Below are 17,653 nucleotides of genomic sequence, written 5' to 3'. Positions count from 1 at the left end.
ACCCACATTTTTTTAAGAGTTAGTATGGGAAGGCATTAACAGTTGACCTATGGTACATCGCTGGTGTCCCCCATATTTTTACCTTTACCTTTACCTATACTTTGTTACAGTTTTATTGGGTTTCTAGGAAATTTATGAGCGCTTTCGTAACGCATAATAAACACTTATTTTGTTCAAGATCAAAAGTGATCATTGCAAAAAATTGACACTATTCACCTTTATGATCTTCTACTATCATTCAAGCACATTTCGGATCCCATCCCTGTGGAAAAGAAGCTACCAATAACAAATTCACTAGAATCCTGTTGGCAAAGACTTTACGAGGACTTAGCCCAGCGACCGAAAATGGTGCAGAGATTTAATGAAAACATTTTGATTTGAATTATAGTTTGAACTATGCGGGGAATAAAGTAAAACTTCCCAAGCCATCTTGAATATCTTGTAGCAGATTACACCAGTCACATGCCACCTTAGAGTCGTGCAAGAATAAAATAACACAGTGGTTTCCTTGCATTTTTATGAGTTTGTCAGCAAAATTATAAAAGTAATATTTGTCTCTTATAGTGATATTTTCGGAAATAGTTCGTAAACAACTAAACTATGCAGGTACCATGAAACTCATAACTTCTCTTTACATACTCAAATACTTATATCGCATGAGACTTAAGAAATTTGTTCTATTCCATCCAAGTTCTTACGGCTATTCAAGTTAACGTAGGAATATCAATCTTCATATCATGTGGCGTTGGAATCGCACCAGACATGAATAGAGTAACAGGACAAAAGGGAAGCAGAAAACTTTCTCATATCGCTTGTCGTAAGCAGTTTGGATCACTACTGAAGCCTGGTGTCCACGCAAGAGAGCACAGATAGTCGATAAAAATAGTAATATGCATCCCTTACGTCTCTGCAAGTTTGTGCACAGATTTAAATAATCCTGCAGCGATCTGTAACTAAACAAGATTCCGAATGAAGCCTACCTTATAATTTTGATATTGCCATTGAGACAACTCGTGAGCTATACCTTGCATTGCATTTCCCAGAACTCAGATATTGGACGGTTGCAAACGGCCTACCCGTTTTGTAGATGCAAATTGTGATAGAATGATGTACTTCTGTTATGACTTTGAGAGATTGGAATATTTTACCAAAAAAGTGGGAAAACAAAGCATATAAAGGGTCTGAGTTTGTCAGAGTAATTCATGCACATAACGGATTTAATCAAAATGTCATAATGAGCACCTTAAATACTGTTTACTGTACATATTTAATAAAGGTAGTACTGGAGCTGGTGCACAGATCAGCTGCATTCAGAAATAGTGTGTTTATCATTTTCGTTTAACTGGCTGTGTTATTGCCATAACAATACTTTCAGGTGCAATATACTTTACAGTGAAATCTATGAATTTTCCTTTTCATTGTCAATTTGCAACATCCGAACATTGATTGAGAGAAACCAAATTCAGTATTCTAGCCTTTATTCACAGGGTCTGAAATAATAGACTCCACATTGAGTTTTCTTTAGATTAAATAAATATATCCAAACGAAACGCAGTAGAATTCATTAAAGGTTCATTTAGAGATGCATTTTTCTCTAGCCTATATTTAGTACTTAATTTGTCCTTCGTGTACAATACTACAGTTCAGTTTGTTAACATGTCTATAACTTTATTCTATGTTATAAGGTAGTTTCTCTCCCCTTTCTGCATGGCTTCGTAATGTAACGGTAACACACTCGGTGCATATTCAAGAGGTCCACGTTCGAGTCCCAGCGAGGGCATTGCTCATTTTTCACGTCTCCATCATCAAAATAACCCACTATCTCTACAGTGGGAATTGTAAAAATTGAGATGTCTGTAAAATCCTTTATGAGGCATTGTTTTATTCACCATTATGGATTCAATTATTATTTTTCTCTAAGTCACATTAACCACTGTCTTTATCATGTGGATCATAAGTAATCATTATGAAAATATACTTTTATGTCATTCGGATTCATTTCATACCAGGATTTATTGAACATTTATGTACTCATATTAACACCAGATAATATTCGTCTAGCTTATCTCTTTGTTCCTTTCTAGATTATTTCTTAAAATGCTTCAATTAGAACTTTATAGAATATATCCTAAGCGACAGTATTCTTTGCCAGTCTACGTAAGATTATTTAATTCAATTCTTACTCCATAATTCTGGTTCATTGTTAAAAATGTGATTTGAAATCTTCTCTGACACTGCCACTCACTTGCACTTTGATCCGATAACAAAATAAAAGTCGAAAAATCCTTAGCATCTTTATTTTTTTTGAACTAATTAACCCTCTTGCCCGTTTTTGAGATTGCAGCGCCAATATGTTTCCATTGTATAATCTTCAGAAGTTATTCTAATTACCTCTTTCACATAAAACTCAGACATATTATAAACTGAAAATCATTTTTCTTTATTTTGCAATGTTTTTTTCAAATAAATATTTACAAAAATCATAAGTTCATTACGCACTAATTAAATTTTGTTATTTATTTCAGTACTCTCAAATAATCGGTGTGCAACATAGCATAATAGTCGAAACTGAAAAACATGGTCCGGTCTAATTCGTGAGGGTAATTTGCAACTTATGTGTGACACAATTTATATTCATGCACGACAGGTTTAACTTTAGGTGGCGACCTTGTAGAGTCATTTCGAAGCAGAAGTACTTGAAAAATGAGCAATGCCCTCACCAGGACTCGAACTGGAACCCCCGATTACAAGCCGAGTGTGGTATCGTTACACCAGGAAGGCATACTGGAAAGAGACAGAAAATATCTTATATACCCCCTTTTAAAAGTTGGCAGGAGGTAAAAAAAAGAAACGTTAACTGCAGTGCAGCCTCTTTCAACTTGCGTATCAGTAAAAAATCAGTACTATGTGTCTGTATTTAGAACACCATGGCAGGAAATAGTTGCTGCGATTACGGACGAAAGGACAGTTTTTTAATCCTACGTCAGACCTAGGCATGACTTCATTAGTCTGTGACAAGCAGCCCTATACAATTCAGAAACATTAAAAAAAGTACAGTACTTTTTTACAGTATTAACCGATGCCATTCCATTAAGACCAGAACATATGTCCAAATGGTCACCGCATATGTCGTCAATATCACATGGACAAAAATAGAGAGTCTGGTCATCTAAATTTGTATAGGTGTTTCATGAGATAGTCATGTCCAGTTTTAATCTAAAGTTAGCAACACCGACAGGTCTAAGTAAGTCACAAAGAATGGGATTTTCTATCTGGGAATCCCAAATCTTTCCCTTCAGAGAATCCCCATTCTTCTCTCGAAGATGAGCTCCACATCTGGCTCCAATGACTCTCTTAGCACTGTGATAGCAAACAGGATTGGATTGAGGAAGAAAAGATCTAACCTTGGCCAGACAAAAGAAAGTGTTCCTACCTCCATACGACGTGCCTCAGAGTTGACAGGAAGATGCTTGGGATGTGCGTTTGGTGTATGGCAATTCATGAAGTTTTCACAGTTCATATCGCGTAGCCACGGGTGGCGCAAGCTGAAACATTATTTTCGCCAGATTTTTGAACAGACATGTTCGATAATCGAAATAAGGGAAAAAGAGCTGAGCCAAAACGGAAGTATATCTTGGTGGACAACGAAGAATTGTTGAACGGTGATTACCAAGTGTAGTCGTATATCGTGTATAGTTCTGCAGAAAATTGTCCGCAGGAAGAGCTTGAAGGTAAGTGTTGGTTTACTTGATTATGGAAATGGCTATCTGCCGCAGGGAATGAAGCCCTTTGTGGATTATTTTCTATGGGAAGCTGGCTGCATTACACGTTACACATGGTAAAAACTACGAAACCGACAGTGTAGTTAGCCTGTTCTCCGGAAACTGAACCCCAGACCAAAGTACCAATGCCCAGCAGTAAAATCTAATGACATCCTGTACCATTATTCCAAGTGACAGACTATGGGGATGCATAATGCAAGAGTCATGATATCTGTCACCGCAGTTCCTTGAAACAGGTACATGATTATTATTGGAGGAATTAAAGTAAAAAGACTCATCAATATTTATAAATTTGTAAGACTAGTTTCGAAGGTTTGAACCTTCTTCTTCAGTTTCTTCAATGATGCTGCAGTCAGAATACAGATACAACGACGTGCCAATCGTCTGTTCAAATTTGGCGTTCAACACCTTAATGCAGATACGCATGTGAGTGGTACAAAGTCAACAGCAACTGCAGCAATGGATGCCTTGCAAAGATTCCGATTCTTTGCAGACAGAATTGAATGGCACGATCTGACACGGGTTGCTGTGCAACAGCCTTTAAACTATGGCTCTCGATGTTGCTGTGACATGCGTCAATACCATGAACACATAATACTCATCTCTCTTTCGATGATAGATGTGAGGTAGTCTAAACGTTCTTGTCGATCATTTTGTCCATCTTGCATCTATCCATTGCATTTCATTTTGATTCGTTCCAACACCAGCACAGATTTCTTAAAAGAATAATACACAATCTCTATAAGCCACAATTCTTCCTCTATCAGTTTTAGAAACTTGCTAAAATGACATTTTTATAAGGCACGTTAAAGCTTTCCATGCATTGAAACAAAGAGAAAGCACGCAATCCTAGTACTTAAAGAAATTTTCTGTTCTCCAGTTTTTAATGTTTCTACGCGCTTGAGTACATGATTTTCATATGCAATGCAACACTAAAAATTGCATTTCCTACGAAAAGTGTCAATTTTAACCCTATTGGATGCTTCATATTGTCACATATCAGATAGCGAACACTGTACATTTGTAACGAGTCAAATTATCACGTATTGCAATGTATTATTTTCTGTTGTGTTATCATCTTATAATAAATTCGATTCTTTTTAAATTAATAACGCTTTTTAACCCTTTCGCCGCCCTCTCCTGTTCGCGAAAATTTACCCCCAGCGGCCGTCTGTTTTTTGTAGCGTGTAATGTTGTTTTCTCTGTACATCATAACTTCCCATACATAATTTCCGTAGTGGATGAATGTCAAGGAATATTAAGTAAAATTAAAAGGAAATAAAGCATAATGGGAAAATCATAATACCTCTGCTTATATCTAACAGCAGGATAATTTTATAACATCTGATCCAGGCGGTCCACTCCTCCCATTTTGTTGTAATCTTTTACAATTATTGTTTTTTTTTTTTTTTTCAGTTCTTTCACGTGTTCCAACATCAATCATCGAGTTATTATGGACTATACTCATCAAACGTATATCCTTCTTGTCTTTCCAATTCACAACCTCCTTTTTTCTCTTTTCTGCTGAGTAGACGTTGAAGCCATCTCTCACTGTCTTGTATCTTATGTAAAATGGCGCGAATATTCATAAAATTCGGGGAAAATTCAATTAAAAATAGAATGCCTGATTAGTCCTACCCTCTAGGAGGTATTAGAACAAACAAAAATAAAAACTCAAACAAGTAAACATTTAGAAATCGTTTTAAAATGTAGAAGAACGCTTGTAGCGCCTTACGGCCGGCCTTCGGAAGTTTCACTTGAACGCGCTAGACGCGTTACTGATGACGAAGAGCTTAAAATTAAAAAAGTTCGTAAATTTTATGCTGATCATCAAAATATGAAATTAATTTTACTTTAGTTTATAGATAGTCATATCTGGTGATAAACTAATTCAGAAATGTTGTTTGTAATATCAAATCTATATTTCGCGTCATTAAAATGCATGTAGTTTTATAATTTTATGATATACACAATTCTTCTATTTACAGCTGGGCAGGTCTAGCAATGGATCAGTTTACATTCGTAACGTCAGTCGCTCAACAGCAGGGATCTATAAATGCGAAGTGTCTGCAGATGCCCCCTCCTTCCAAACAGTATCTGCTGAGAAACCGATGGCAGTAGAAGGTTGGTAAAATATATTTATTTGAATTCTGTATTACAAATTTACTGAGCATAATTTCAAGACATTCTTAATGGACATACAAAACGAAAATGTAAGAAATTTCTGATGTTTTTTTATTTCACCACAAGATAAAAATTACCGATATTCTCAAAATTTAGACATGAAATTTACGTTTTAAAGCAAAGTCACAGCTGTATTTTAAATAATTGTACATTCAAAGCGCCTTATGTTTTAGATTATCACTCACGGTTTCTTTACCTTTAACTTGCAAAATGTAAATTCATTTAAGCTTTCCTTCACAACACCGCTTAAAAAAGTTAAAAGAATACTTCAATTGTATTTTATTCTGCAAAGTAATGTATTTACTTCTGTGTCTCTTTATAGAAAATTCTGAAACAGTGCTAACGATTTATAAAGGTATTTCTTGAAAGAAAATATGGTTAATCTTCGGATTATGATAACTTGCGATTTTTTCGCGAAAATTTGGCGACCAACCCTGCTACAGCAACCTGCTAGTTTTTTTTGGATGCCATTTTGTTTTCACGAAGTAAAGGCTTTTTTTTTTTTTTTTTTTTTTTTTTTGAGACTCAACTTTTTTTTCCAACAATCTGCTAGCCGAATTACGCTTATGCTAGAACTTTTATGGAACAAATGTGCTTAATCATGACGAAGATTAGGTGCGAAATTGGGACAAAGTGCTGAATCGTCCACTGCTTGCCGCGTTTTTACGAATTGCACATACACGGTATCATCCATGTACACGTCGACCTATTTTCACTTAAAAAAAAAAATCCCAGAATTGCACAAAAATGGCATTGCGCACACTCTTGACTTTATCCATGTACACTGCTAAAGTCCTAGCTAGTAACCTTTATCGCCTTACCAAAATGTCGCCAAACTACCTGTTACCATATCCCAAAGATTAGCCGAAAATATATTTGGCACAACACATTCTGCGAATTCAACTTTAAATCAAGTACTTCATGCAACGAAATTTCCTCCTTTTAAAGTACGATGGTACTTAAAAGTACCTCCTTTTAAAGTACGATTCAAAGGAAGCAGTCACATCGCGTTAGATCAAGAGACCTGAAGGACTATGCTATAATGGGTCGTAAGAATCGTACTAAATTAATGCTTAGATATGTTGTGTGATCAACGAGCCACGCTTTCCTTAAATGTCAGGAAAATACAGTGGGAAAAAAATTAGGAAATTTTGGTAAGACTTATAAAGTATTTTCTCCCACCTTTCCTCATGCCTTCGTTGTAAAACTGGAAGCAAACTCGACGCGTATGTGGAAGGTCCAGAGTTCGAAATCCGGAGAGCGCATTGCACACTTTTCACTTCTCCAGCAACAAAAAAAATCCTAAAACTCTATAAATAGAGACTCTTTTCATGCGTCAGCTATTATTCAACACATTAAACCCCTAAAAATTACACTGTTTTAAAATCTGGTGAATCATTCATAGTTATTTATAGCTTTCTATAACTTAATGTATCAACGCTAAATATTTAAATCAGTTTTTACTCTAAACTGTACTTATGCTAAGCTAATAGTAAAACATATTTTCTTCTATATATCAATGAGCATGATGCTGTAAAGATTAAGTTAATAGCGAAAAGTCAAATCTACTGCCTAACAGCAAATGATAAGCTAAAAGTAAATTGAATTTCTCCAAGTAACGATGAACACTGCTACAGATGCAAGTATTTCCTGCTCCTTCTACATGTTGCGTAATAATTTATTGTCGGAAACTGTTGATTGTCGAAACAGAAGACCATTTCTTTAGCCTGAAAATGTTATATATATATTTGGCTGTACGAAAAAAAATGTCTTACTATATACTATAATCAGATGCAAACGAGCAACCACTATATCATTAAACTTAGAAATGTAATTATGTTAATAATTTAGATAACTTAATAAATAAAGTTAATAACTTAATAAAGTATGTTAAATTAATTATGTTAATTATTAAATGTAATTATGTTAATGAAGCGCAATAGACATTATACAACTAGTTTCTTGTTGGGAATGAAAGATACAAGCGAGTAGTCGATAAATGAATGAAGCTTGAAATTTAAGACAAGTTGGTTTCATACTTAAACGAAACGGAAATGAAATATGACTTTAGCTTTTATTTGTAGTTATTATGTTTTTACCTAATCCTTAAGTCAACTGATGAGTGCAAAAGGCTTGTGAGATACAACATTTTAATCACACAAAAAAAATTATATAAATTCATTATAAAAGTTCTAAGCAACTAGGCAATCTTTAAAAAGCTGAAGTTAATTGCTTTTTTTTTTTTTTTTTTTTTTTTTTTTTTCTTTTTTATGTTCTAATCATTTTTAGATATGCAACAGCTTACATCCATTAGACAAATTCTTTAGCCTGAGAATGTTTAAATTTAATCAATGCAGAACAGATTCGGAATTAAGATGGCAAGCCGTAAAATCCTTTGAAAGTGGCAGTTTCAGAAATAAAGCTGCTCGGGATGGTTGTAATGTTATTTTTGATTAATTGGACTGTGCGTTGAGTATTTAAACTAACTTATGCGATATAATTTGGAGCTAGAAATTATTATATTATTATTAATGTCCTTCAAGCAAACATACATCTCTTAATTGGCTCAGTTACTTAACTCCCTAAATAATTGATATTACTACCTTTAGGATTTTAAATTTAATTTAATTTAATTAATATTAATATTTACAAAAAATTTTTACTATAACAAAGATAGTATCTTGACACTCAACTTTACCTACACAAGCGCCATCTATATAATTTGAAGAACACACTTACTTCTCTTTCACAACACTTTTGCAGACCCCCAACACTCATATAGTAGGTAAGTTAGAATTAAAACTTACTATTTACTTGCCTTAAGTATTTTTTAAAAAAATTTTTATGTAGTATCTAAGTATTTTCGAAATATAAAATTATATTTTTAAATATATATTTATTTTAAAAATTGTGAATTAGTTCTTTTTGTTTCTTTTTATTTTTTATTTCTTATTGGTTTATATGGATTATGTATAGTTCTTTTATAGTTTCTTTTTATTGATATGCATATTCGTGTAGGGGAAGTTTCTGTAGACAAGGATTTCTAAAATACATTGGTTTCTAGATTTTTTTATTATTTTATAAAAAATTAATTTTTTAAAAATTTAATTTTTTAAGAAAAAGTTTGATTCTTGACTTTACTTGCTTGTTTCTCAAAAGACTTAATTAGTATTTTCCTTTTTGAACTTTAATTCTTAAATGTTAATACTTAAATGTTAATTTCTAACGGTACCACTTTATTGGAATTACTTTTGGTTTTGACTTTTACCCTTGCCTACATGAATGACGAAACACGAATTGAATGATTGGAGAGTTAGGTTTGGAGGCAACTTCCCTTTGATAAGTCTGTCTCCTGCCTACTCTACGATCTTCACATATGCATTTTTTTAAAAAATTGTTTAATTTAATTTTAATTTATTAAATTAGTAGATTTATTTTCTTGAATAGATTTTGCACTTGATTTGCTTATGCTTCTGAATTTAAATGATATTGTAGATTAATTCGAGAATTAAATCTCTTACATGTTTGCATATTTTTAAATTATTTTAAATTATTTTGGCTTTTTTCCTTTTTTTTAGAATTTAAATTTGCTTTTTTACTTTTTTACTTTTATACGTATTTGTTAAGAATTTAAATTTGTTTAAATTTATATTATTACACTATATGTAACCCGTACTATTTATTGCTTCTAAATGTTCTTATTGATTAAATGCTTGCCTAGTTAGTAATAAGTTTAATTAAGATCAGTGATTCAATGTCAAAACATAAAATAAGTAATTTTGAACTACACAGAAATTAAAGGAATGAAACGATATATCTAGTACAAAGGAATTGCACTTTATATTCTTATAGTCATTCACTCAATAATGAAACGTTGGAAAAGAAGGAAAACGGCTGGATAAATTTACGTATACAATATGTCAAACGCCATCAGGTCCAAAATAAAACCTGAAAAAAGTAGTCCACAAAAAGAAAAGAAAGAAGAAATGTCAAATAGTAAAAGAGACATGAAAAAAGACGCCGAGACAAGAGAAACCTTAAAACGCAGAAAGCAATATAAAAACAGAAAATCAAGAAGCGGGATCTTGAAAATGAAACAAAAGAGAGAAGACCAGGAAAACAAATAAGTCTAAAATATCAAGAAAAGGAAAACAAAATACAAGAAAATTTATTCTAACTTTCATCTTTCAAGGATGAGAAAATCAACACATATGCTTAAGGCTTTGCAGTGAAAATTTTTATATGACTAAGAAAATTTCATTTACTGGTGTAAACTCTCGTCTGGTACAGTAATTCAACAGATTCTCAATGAGAAATATGATTCATATCAAAAGAATGGAAAAATAAAGGAACGTTTTCAGGCATATTGATGTTTCAATACACACTTAAGTGGAATTATACCTTTCCGCAATTGGTATTTTCGTGGTGAAAGTACTAGCACGTCTTCTGTGCAACTGAAAGAACTTCAGTTAGAATTCCGTCAAGCGTATAGCAGATTTTTCATGTTTCCTGGCTTAGAAGAACGACTGATCTCTATGTATTTTGATTTACCGAAGTGTACAAACTCATTCTGATAGAAAAAATAACAGGTTAATTACATTTACGATTTGAATATTACAAATTAGTTTTCATAAGATTCATGAAATTTTCCCGAATTATATGCATAAAATTTAGCATAAGATTTAAAGTGTCACTTCTTTAACGTTCTGCAGTCAAACAGTGATTGGTTGTGAATGCTCACTTTGGCTATTACTGGTTGAGAAACTGTAAGTAGTTATAGAGATGTTCATATAGCAAATTAATATTCTGGAATTTAAAAGGAAACAACAGGTATTATTTTTGCGTTCATATCTAACATAATGATTAAATAAAAAACATAAGCATATTGTTACATACATTGTGAAAATTATTAATAATATGAATACAGAAAGAAAAAGATTACGAATCATGTACAGTTTCCAAGCTTTTATAAGAGCCGATAATTTCTTAAGAATATTTTATTAATATATCCAGATTCCTTATCAGTTATCGCTTTAGCAAATGATTGATTCTTTTCCTGTGTTTAATCATTTTTATCCGACTAAAATCTTTCACTTTATTCAATTTATATTTTTACTCATTTATTAAGATTTAAATGATCTAAATTTGTGTGATTAACCGGGTGTTTTTCGTAAAATACATTTTTCACCTTTCTGTAATAGATAATCATTTTGTAAGTAACTGAGGCCACTAAATTTGTAGCAGTGTTGATTTGTTGATTCGAACCTTCAACGCCTGATTTGAAAAAACTGGCTTATCAAATCGTCCTGAGAGCTTGTACAAAGAACCCAGTTACCATTTTGAAGGCTGACGTAATTTTATAGACAGTAAATAAACAATAAGAAGAGAAACGCTAAATTGAATTTGCTAAACTGAACATTTTTGGAATTTAATATCATGTTTCTGAATGGAATAAACTTTATTTTCCCAGGATTTACAAGAAACTTAGTATGTTCCCTAAAGACCATTAAGATTAATATTATCTTTAAATTGTAATTAGCTTAGCAAAAAGCCTTAACACTATGTATGTAAATAGGTTTAAAAATATGTTGCGAATGAAATTGAAACCCGTACCAATTTACAACTGCCAATTAAAATCATGAAGTTTTGAGATTTTTAGATGCATTTATTTGTAAAATAATGACTTTTTGGTAATATTGATTTATTTAAAATAATGACTGACATTTTATAAAATAATGAATAAATTCCGGAGAAAAGGAAGTGTATGAAACAGCACATTTAAAAGAATACTGTGTCTAAAGAAGTACTTCTTATCACGAAACTTCGCTTTGTTCAGGAGTAGCTCAAAATCTATCTAAAGTTTGTGACTGATACTTGAATGATCTGATATGCTTAAACATTTTTTGGTGAATATTTTTGTCCATGATAATATACCTTTAAAAGAATGAATAATACTGACAGAAAAGAGCTTACGATATATAGATTCGAACTTAGAACTTCTCTCGTTCTACTTATATACGATAACTAGCCCTGGGTTTCTTCTTTATTTTTAATAGCAGTGCTCTCTTTCTTCACAAGCATACTCGAGTCCTCTATAATTCAATAAAATAATCATATAATTCAATTAAAGTTCCCTTATAATTATGCTGCATTTAGGCAGTTTTTTGAAGATGTGTGTGTGTGTGTGTGTGTGTGTGTGTGAGTATGGCAAAGCCTCGAGGGCTATCTGCCTAAGAGGAGGGATGCCTTCGTGGAGGACTTTCTAAGGGAAACTGGCTCGTATATACGTTGCACATGGGTAAAACCACGAAAACACTCATGCAGCCAGCCCGTTCGCGGGATTCGAACCTCGGACCGAACTACCAGTGTTCAGCGACTTTACCGCTCGGCCGCTGGTGGGCTTTTTGAAGATGAGTCAAACAGAACCTTGTCAATGGATATTTTATAATTTATTCAATGAACCTCAACTAAAGAGAATTATATTTCTTTAGTGAGGCTTTGATCAGAGACTAAGCAAAATTTAGAAATGACATTTAAAAAAAATTCGGTGAATCTTCGAATGATGGCAACTTGGCGATTTTTTGGCGACCAAATCTGCTACAGCAACCTGCTAGTTTTTTTGGACGCCATTTTGTTTTCACGAAGTAAAGGCATGTTTTTTATTTTTATTTTTTTTACTCAATATTTTTTCCAACAATCTGCTAGCCGAATTACGCTTATGCTAGAATTTTTATGGAACAAAAGTGCTAAATCATGACGAAGATTAGATGCGAAATTGGCAGAAAGTGCAGAATCGCCCACTGCTTCGCGCGTTTTTAAGAATTTCACATACGTGGTATCCATGTACACGTCGACCTATTTTCACTTTAAAAAACATCCCAGAATTGCACAAAAGTGGCATTGCGCACACTCTTGACTTTATCCATGTATAAATCGACCTATTTTCACTTAAAAAGTCAAAGAAAATTGACAAAAATCCAATTCTTCTTACTCTTGTAAAAAGCGCCAGGCAAATACAAGTGGGTGGTCAAGTAAGTGGACGATTCTGCACTTTAGCTAAATTGTTTCTAAGTGCTTATTAGCTAAAATCACGATCGGAATTTTCCGGAAAATGTCACATGACATGTCTCATGATCTCTCATTTCTTTGAGACAAAATAATCTGTGATTCGAACTGTGTACTTCTCAGATTATTGCGTTACCAAAATGTCACCAAACTACCTTTCACCATATCCCAAAGATTAGCCAAAATTTCCTCAACTCTCTAGGGCAGTAAACAATATTCAAACATCGATTTCCGTCGAACTCTACACAATTATAGAATGCATTTGCAAACCTGAGCAGCACGTGTCTAACAACGGTGCAAGAAAATCAAATCTCAAGTCCTAAAAGCTTAAGTATCACGTAGCGTTGCTTAGTGATAGAAAGAGGTAGTACTTGATTTAAATTCGGTAAAGTATAAGGCTTTTATTTTTGCTATTTTTGTCTTTACTTTATTTTGCTAGAAAATGTATTCATAAAAGTATTTTTAAAAACAGAATGACAAAAACTAAATTAATTTTCTATTTATGCAAAAAACGAAATATGGAAATGATTTTTCTAGATTATTTTTCTTTCTTTCTTTATACCAGCCTTGTAAGGCATACTAAGTCGAAAACAAAACTTTTATCAAATTCAAACACAGAACTGCGATTTTCAGACTCAGAAAATAAGCTTATGAGAATACACTATCAGGATTCCTATTTTGATACGCAGCCAACTGAATGCAATTCATTTCGGCGTTTTCGCAAATGTTAATTTTTATCTAGTTTGTGACAGGATTTTTAAGCGACAGAGAGATCTTCATGAATATTAACGAAGTGTGTTTTTTTTCTAATTTTAAATAAATAGAAATTCTATTGTAAAATTTTTAACAGTGATAGGCCATTATTTATTAAATACGCAAGGTGCCAATATTTATTTTATATTTTATGTGTTTGCACAATGCTTCTGTTCCTATTAACAATAAATAAATGCGCACAGTAAATTCGAATAAAATGCATGAATATTTACTCTTCTTGGTATTTTGTGCCCGCCTGTTTACATGTTTGATCTTTAAAAGCTGTTCCTGCGGATGAATTTCTTTCAAAATAAAACACATTTTTAAAAATTCTCTTAATGAAGTAATTTCTTATAAAGCAGAATACTCATTCTTCATACGTTTAAGAAAAGAATTACATATTCTGAAATTCTAACTCTCAAGTCTTTGAATATCTGCGCGGCTGTGAAATGCCCTCATGTCAAATTTAAGACTTCAAAATGGCTCTAACTTTCAGTCTAACATCAAGAATGTGAACGTTATTTAGAACTAATCCCGAAATGGTTGCTAAGCTTTTTGCAAAGATTTTCTTAAAACCGATGTTGAAATGCCGCGCGCTCTCTTTGTCAGATATTTATTTTATTAGGTAAAGGACCACGGCAATTTTCTTTAAATAATTATCTAATCATAAGATTCTGTAAATTGCTGTCGCAAACTGTAATACATTTGAATCTCTTTGATTATTCTAAGAGTTTTGTTAAAAATCTGAAACTTAAAAACAGTGCAATCAGTGCTTTCTGAAGAAAATAACAGAGACGCCAATGCAGCATGACAATTTTGTTAGAAGTTTAAATCGTTATGAAATAACTGGGGCAACATCTTCAAGCAATCGGCCATCATTGGCCTATTTTTAGTACCTGTCCCCTTTTCCAAATCAAGACATGATTAATCATTTTGTTGCAAATTAATACATTTCATTACAACGCATATTTTGATTAAAAGCATGTTCCTAACAATATCTTATTTTTCAGAATCCTCTGGTCAAGCTCAATATGAAGCAGACAGAAGTACTGCCAGTTTTCTGATAGTAACCATGCTGTTGATATTGCAGTGGAGGTATCACATGTGGTGACGCATTCATCTTAACTTGCAAGTTCTGAACTTCCAACAGTTGCTTTGTGCCTTGAGATTTCGCATCCTCTCCATAAACAGGGCATCTGTGAAAAGTAGACAATGATGGAAGGTTCCTCAAACGTTTGCTTTGAGACATCGAAAGATTAAAGGTTAAAGCAAGGTAAAAAGCTCAAGCAACTAAGCGGATGATGCGAGTTTAGGTACTATCCTAGACTACAAAACTTTTGAAGCTTCTTAGCCATGGGTTTAAGAAGAGACTTAAAGGCGTCTAATGTTTCGTTCACACTTCCTGTATCGTTTCTTCCAAGAAGTGCACGAAACTTGTTATAAGTAATTAGGATAATAATTTGTAAACCAGAATGGTGGAATTTTAAAATTTGTAAATAAGTATACTTTCCTGTATGAAACATCATTCATTCTGGATTATGTTAACGGATACGTGGATCAGTTTCACGTCACGATTCAGTGTCGTTGAATTTCCACAGCCTTTCATCGAATTATTAGATTTATTCACACATTTCCCTTCGTACTAAGCGTCTTAGCTAGTACATCTTGACGATGTTATCAATAAATGCAAATGTAGCCATATTTCTTCAAAAATATGCAGTTTGGTTATTTCATATAACGTATGTACCTGTTATAATGAAAGTTAAACGTTACTAGTTTAATATTACAGTTACTGTTAATAACTAAATTAATTATAAAGTTTTTCGATTGGTCGAGAATTAACTAAATCTAACTTATTATCTTAAGTTGAGCTCTGTGATCCAAAAAACGGCTAAATTCATTTGTTTATTACCTTCGCACAGTAGCCTATAATTTTTTTTTTAAATGTATTTGTTTAACGCATGCGCAAACGCGGTTTGCATGCGTACACAAATTGTGTAAATAAATCATGGAAATTAGTTATTAAGTACAATTTTTGCAAACAATTGAAGATGAAATGAATTCAACTAACTAAATTATATTACTTAATTATGAATTTACAGCAAATAGTATTGCCATGTATCCAAAGACTGGTTAATGGTTGTTGAATATATACATGTACTCAGAGTTTTTCGCTCAATTATTCGTACGCTTTCAAAGCTAGATACTACTGCTTAAAACAAAAGATATCTATATTTTGAAAAGAAAACGTCATGTCCGGAAATTATGAATTAAAAAATAGTTACTGTCTAATATAGTTTTCAGTTACAGATAATAAAAATTAAAAATAGTTTAATAATTCGCAATAAATCCTGAATAAAAATTCAAGCCTATATTTAGGAAAACGTGAAGTCTATATTTAGGGAACATGTTTAAGAACTCTAAGTTGAAAAGAATTTTATTCATACCATTATTTAAAGTACTTGAAAGAGGGTATATAAATCAGTTACTTTGAAAAATATCTAAATGTGCGAGTCCGCATCGATCATTCTTTCAAAACTGTTATCTGTGATTTAAATTGTAAAACTTTGTAAATTTAGCATTTGGCATATAATTGGTTTTATATCGTTTTCACGACACTAATGTTCAACCAGACATAAATGAATATAACCAGCTTCAAATTGTAAATTTAATTTCGATATTTTGTACTACAAAAGTTTATTTAAATTTCATTAAGATTAAATAAACAAATATATTTTTAGGCAAACGTTAACCTTTCTTTAGTCAAAAAGACAATATATAAACACATTTTGGGCCCACATTTTCAAGGAAATGTTTTTTATCTAATTTTTATTAAAATTGCCACGTTTCTGTGATTTTTGGAAAGTAAATTTTCTTCAAAATATATCGTCTCCATTGCAAAAAATAAATAAATAAATAAATAAATAAATAAATAAATAAATAAAAATAAAAATAAAAATAAAATAAAAAAAAAAATAACACTTATCTGCATTTTTGGAGAAAATGGCTACTTAGTGCTATTAAGTGAGAGTTTGTAGGACAACTGGTAAAGTGACTGTTTTCGTAAGAAATATCGGGCACCAAGATTAAACCGATCTTTTATGTATTAGAAATTATATCATTGTTTATTCATTTTGATGAACTATAAAATTCTACACACACTTGCTTGGCTTAAAATATCAACAACTATATATCAGATTAATTCGTGTTTTAAAATTGATGTACAAGTTCTTCGCTGTGTTGTTTGTGAAACTTGATCGATTGTATATGGTAAATGAATAAAATATATTGTTGTATAATTTAAAAATATACACATATTACGTACTCTTTACTAACCTTTTTAAGTTGTGCAATAATAATAATAATGAGACATTTGTTGAGTACTTCTAAACATTTATTGACTTCAAGAATATTACGAAAGTGTTTTAAATCTAACTGTCCTTATGGTCTTCAGTTTTGCTCAGTTTGCCTCAAATCACAAAGTTATGAAACACAGTACTCAACTTTGGAGATGAAAACAAAACAGCTCTCAAGTTTCAGTTTAACCTGCATAACCAAGTCACACCCTTTTACGGCAGACACTATCCAAGATATTTCACTCAAATAATAATTAAATAAATACAACGTAGTCAATGCGATTGTGATTAAAGGCCCAGTTCTCTCGAAGATATCACAAAAAAGTAATAAAAGCAAAATATTACGGGTTTAAAGGACTGCCCATGATACCAAATAACCCTTAACTTAAAATAGATGCATGTTCCATGAAAATTAGCAAAATATGCTATTACAATTTACAATACGAATGAATTTAAAACTTTACATGATTTTAAAATTTTGACAGTAGATGGGCAAAATGAGCTATAAAAGTG

General features: G+C 32.2%; 1 protein-coding gene across 5 annotated transcripts in view; it reads left to right on the top strand.

Moving 5' to 3' along the window:
• The window catches only part of LOC118185645 (uncharacterized), a 539,917-nt gene extending 522,824 nt beyond the window's left edge, over positions 1–17,093 (top strand). For all 5 annotated transcript variants that reach the window (XM_035355535.2, XM_035355536.2, XM_035355534.2 and 2 more), the window contains 2 exons: positions 5,771–5,906; positions 14,795–17,093. In XM_035355535.2, the coding sequence (XP_035211426.1) occupies positions 5,771–5,906; positions 14,795–14,895 (237 nt within the window). In that variant the 3' untranslated portion in view covers positions 14,896–17,093. The remainder of the gene's footprint in view (positions 1–5,770; positions 5,907–14,794) is intronic.
• The last annotated feature ends 560 nt before the right edge of the window (positions 17,094–17,653 follow it).

The sequence above is a fragment of the Stegodyphus dumicola genome, chromosome X1 (assembly GCF_044657685.1).
Source record: "Stegodyphus dumicola isolate Sdum_Otavi_A_Nest chromosome X1, ASM4465768v1".
Taxonomy (NCBI): Eukaryota; Metazoa; Arthropoda; class Arachnida; order Araneae; family Eresidae; genus Stegodyphus; species Stegodyphus dumicola.
The sequence above is the reverse complement of the archived record's forward strand: the minus strand, read 5'-3'. Positions and strand labels throughout refer to the sequence as shown.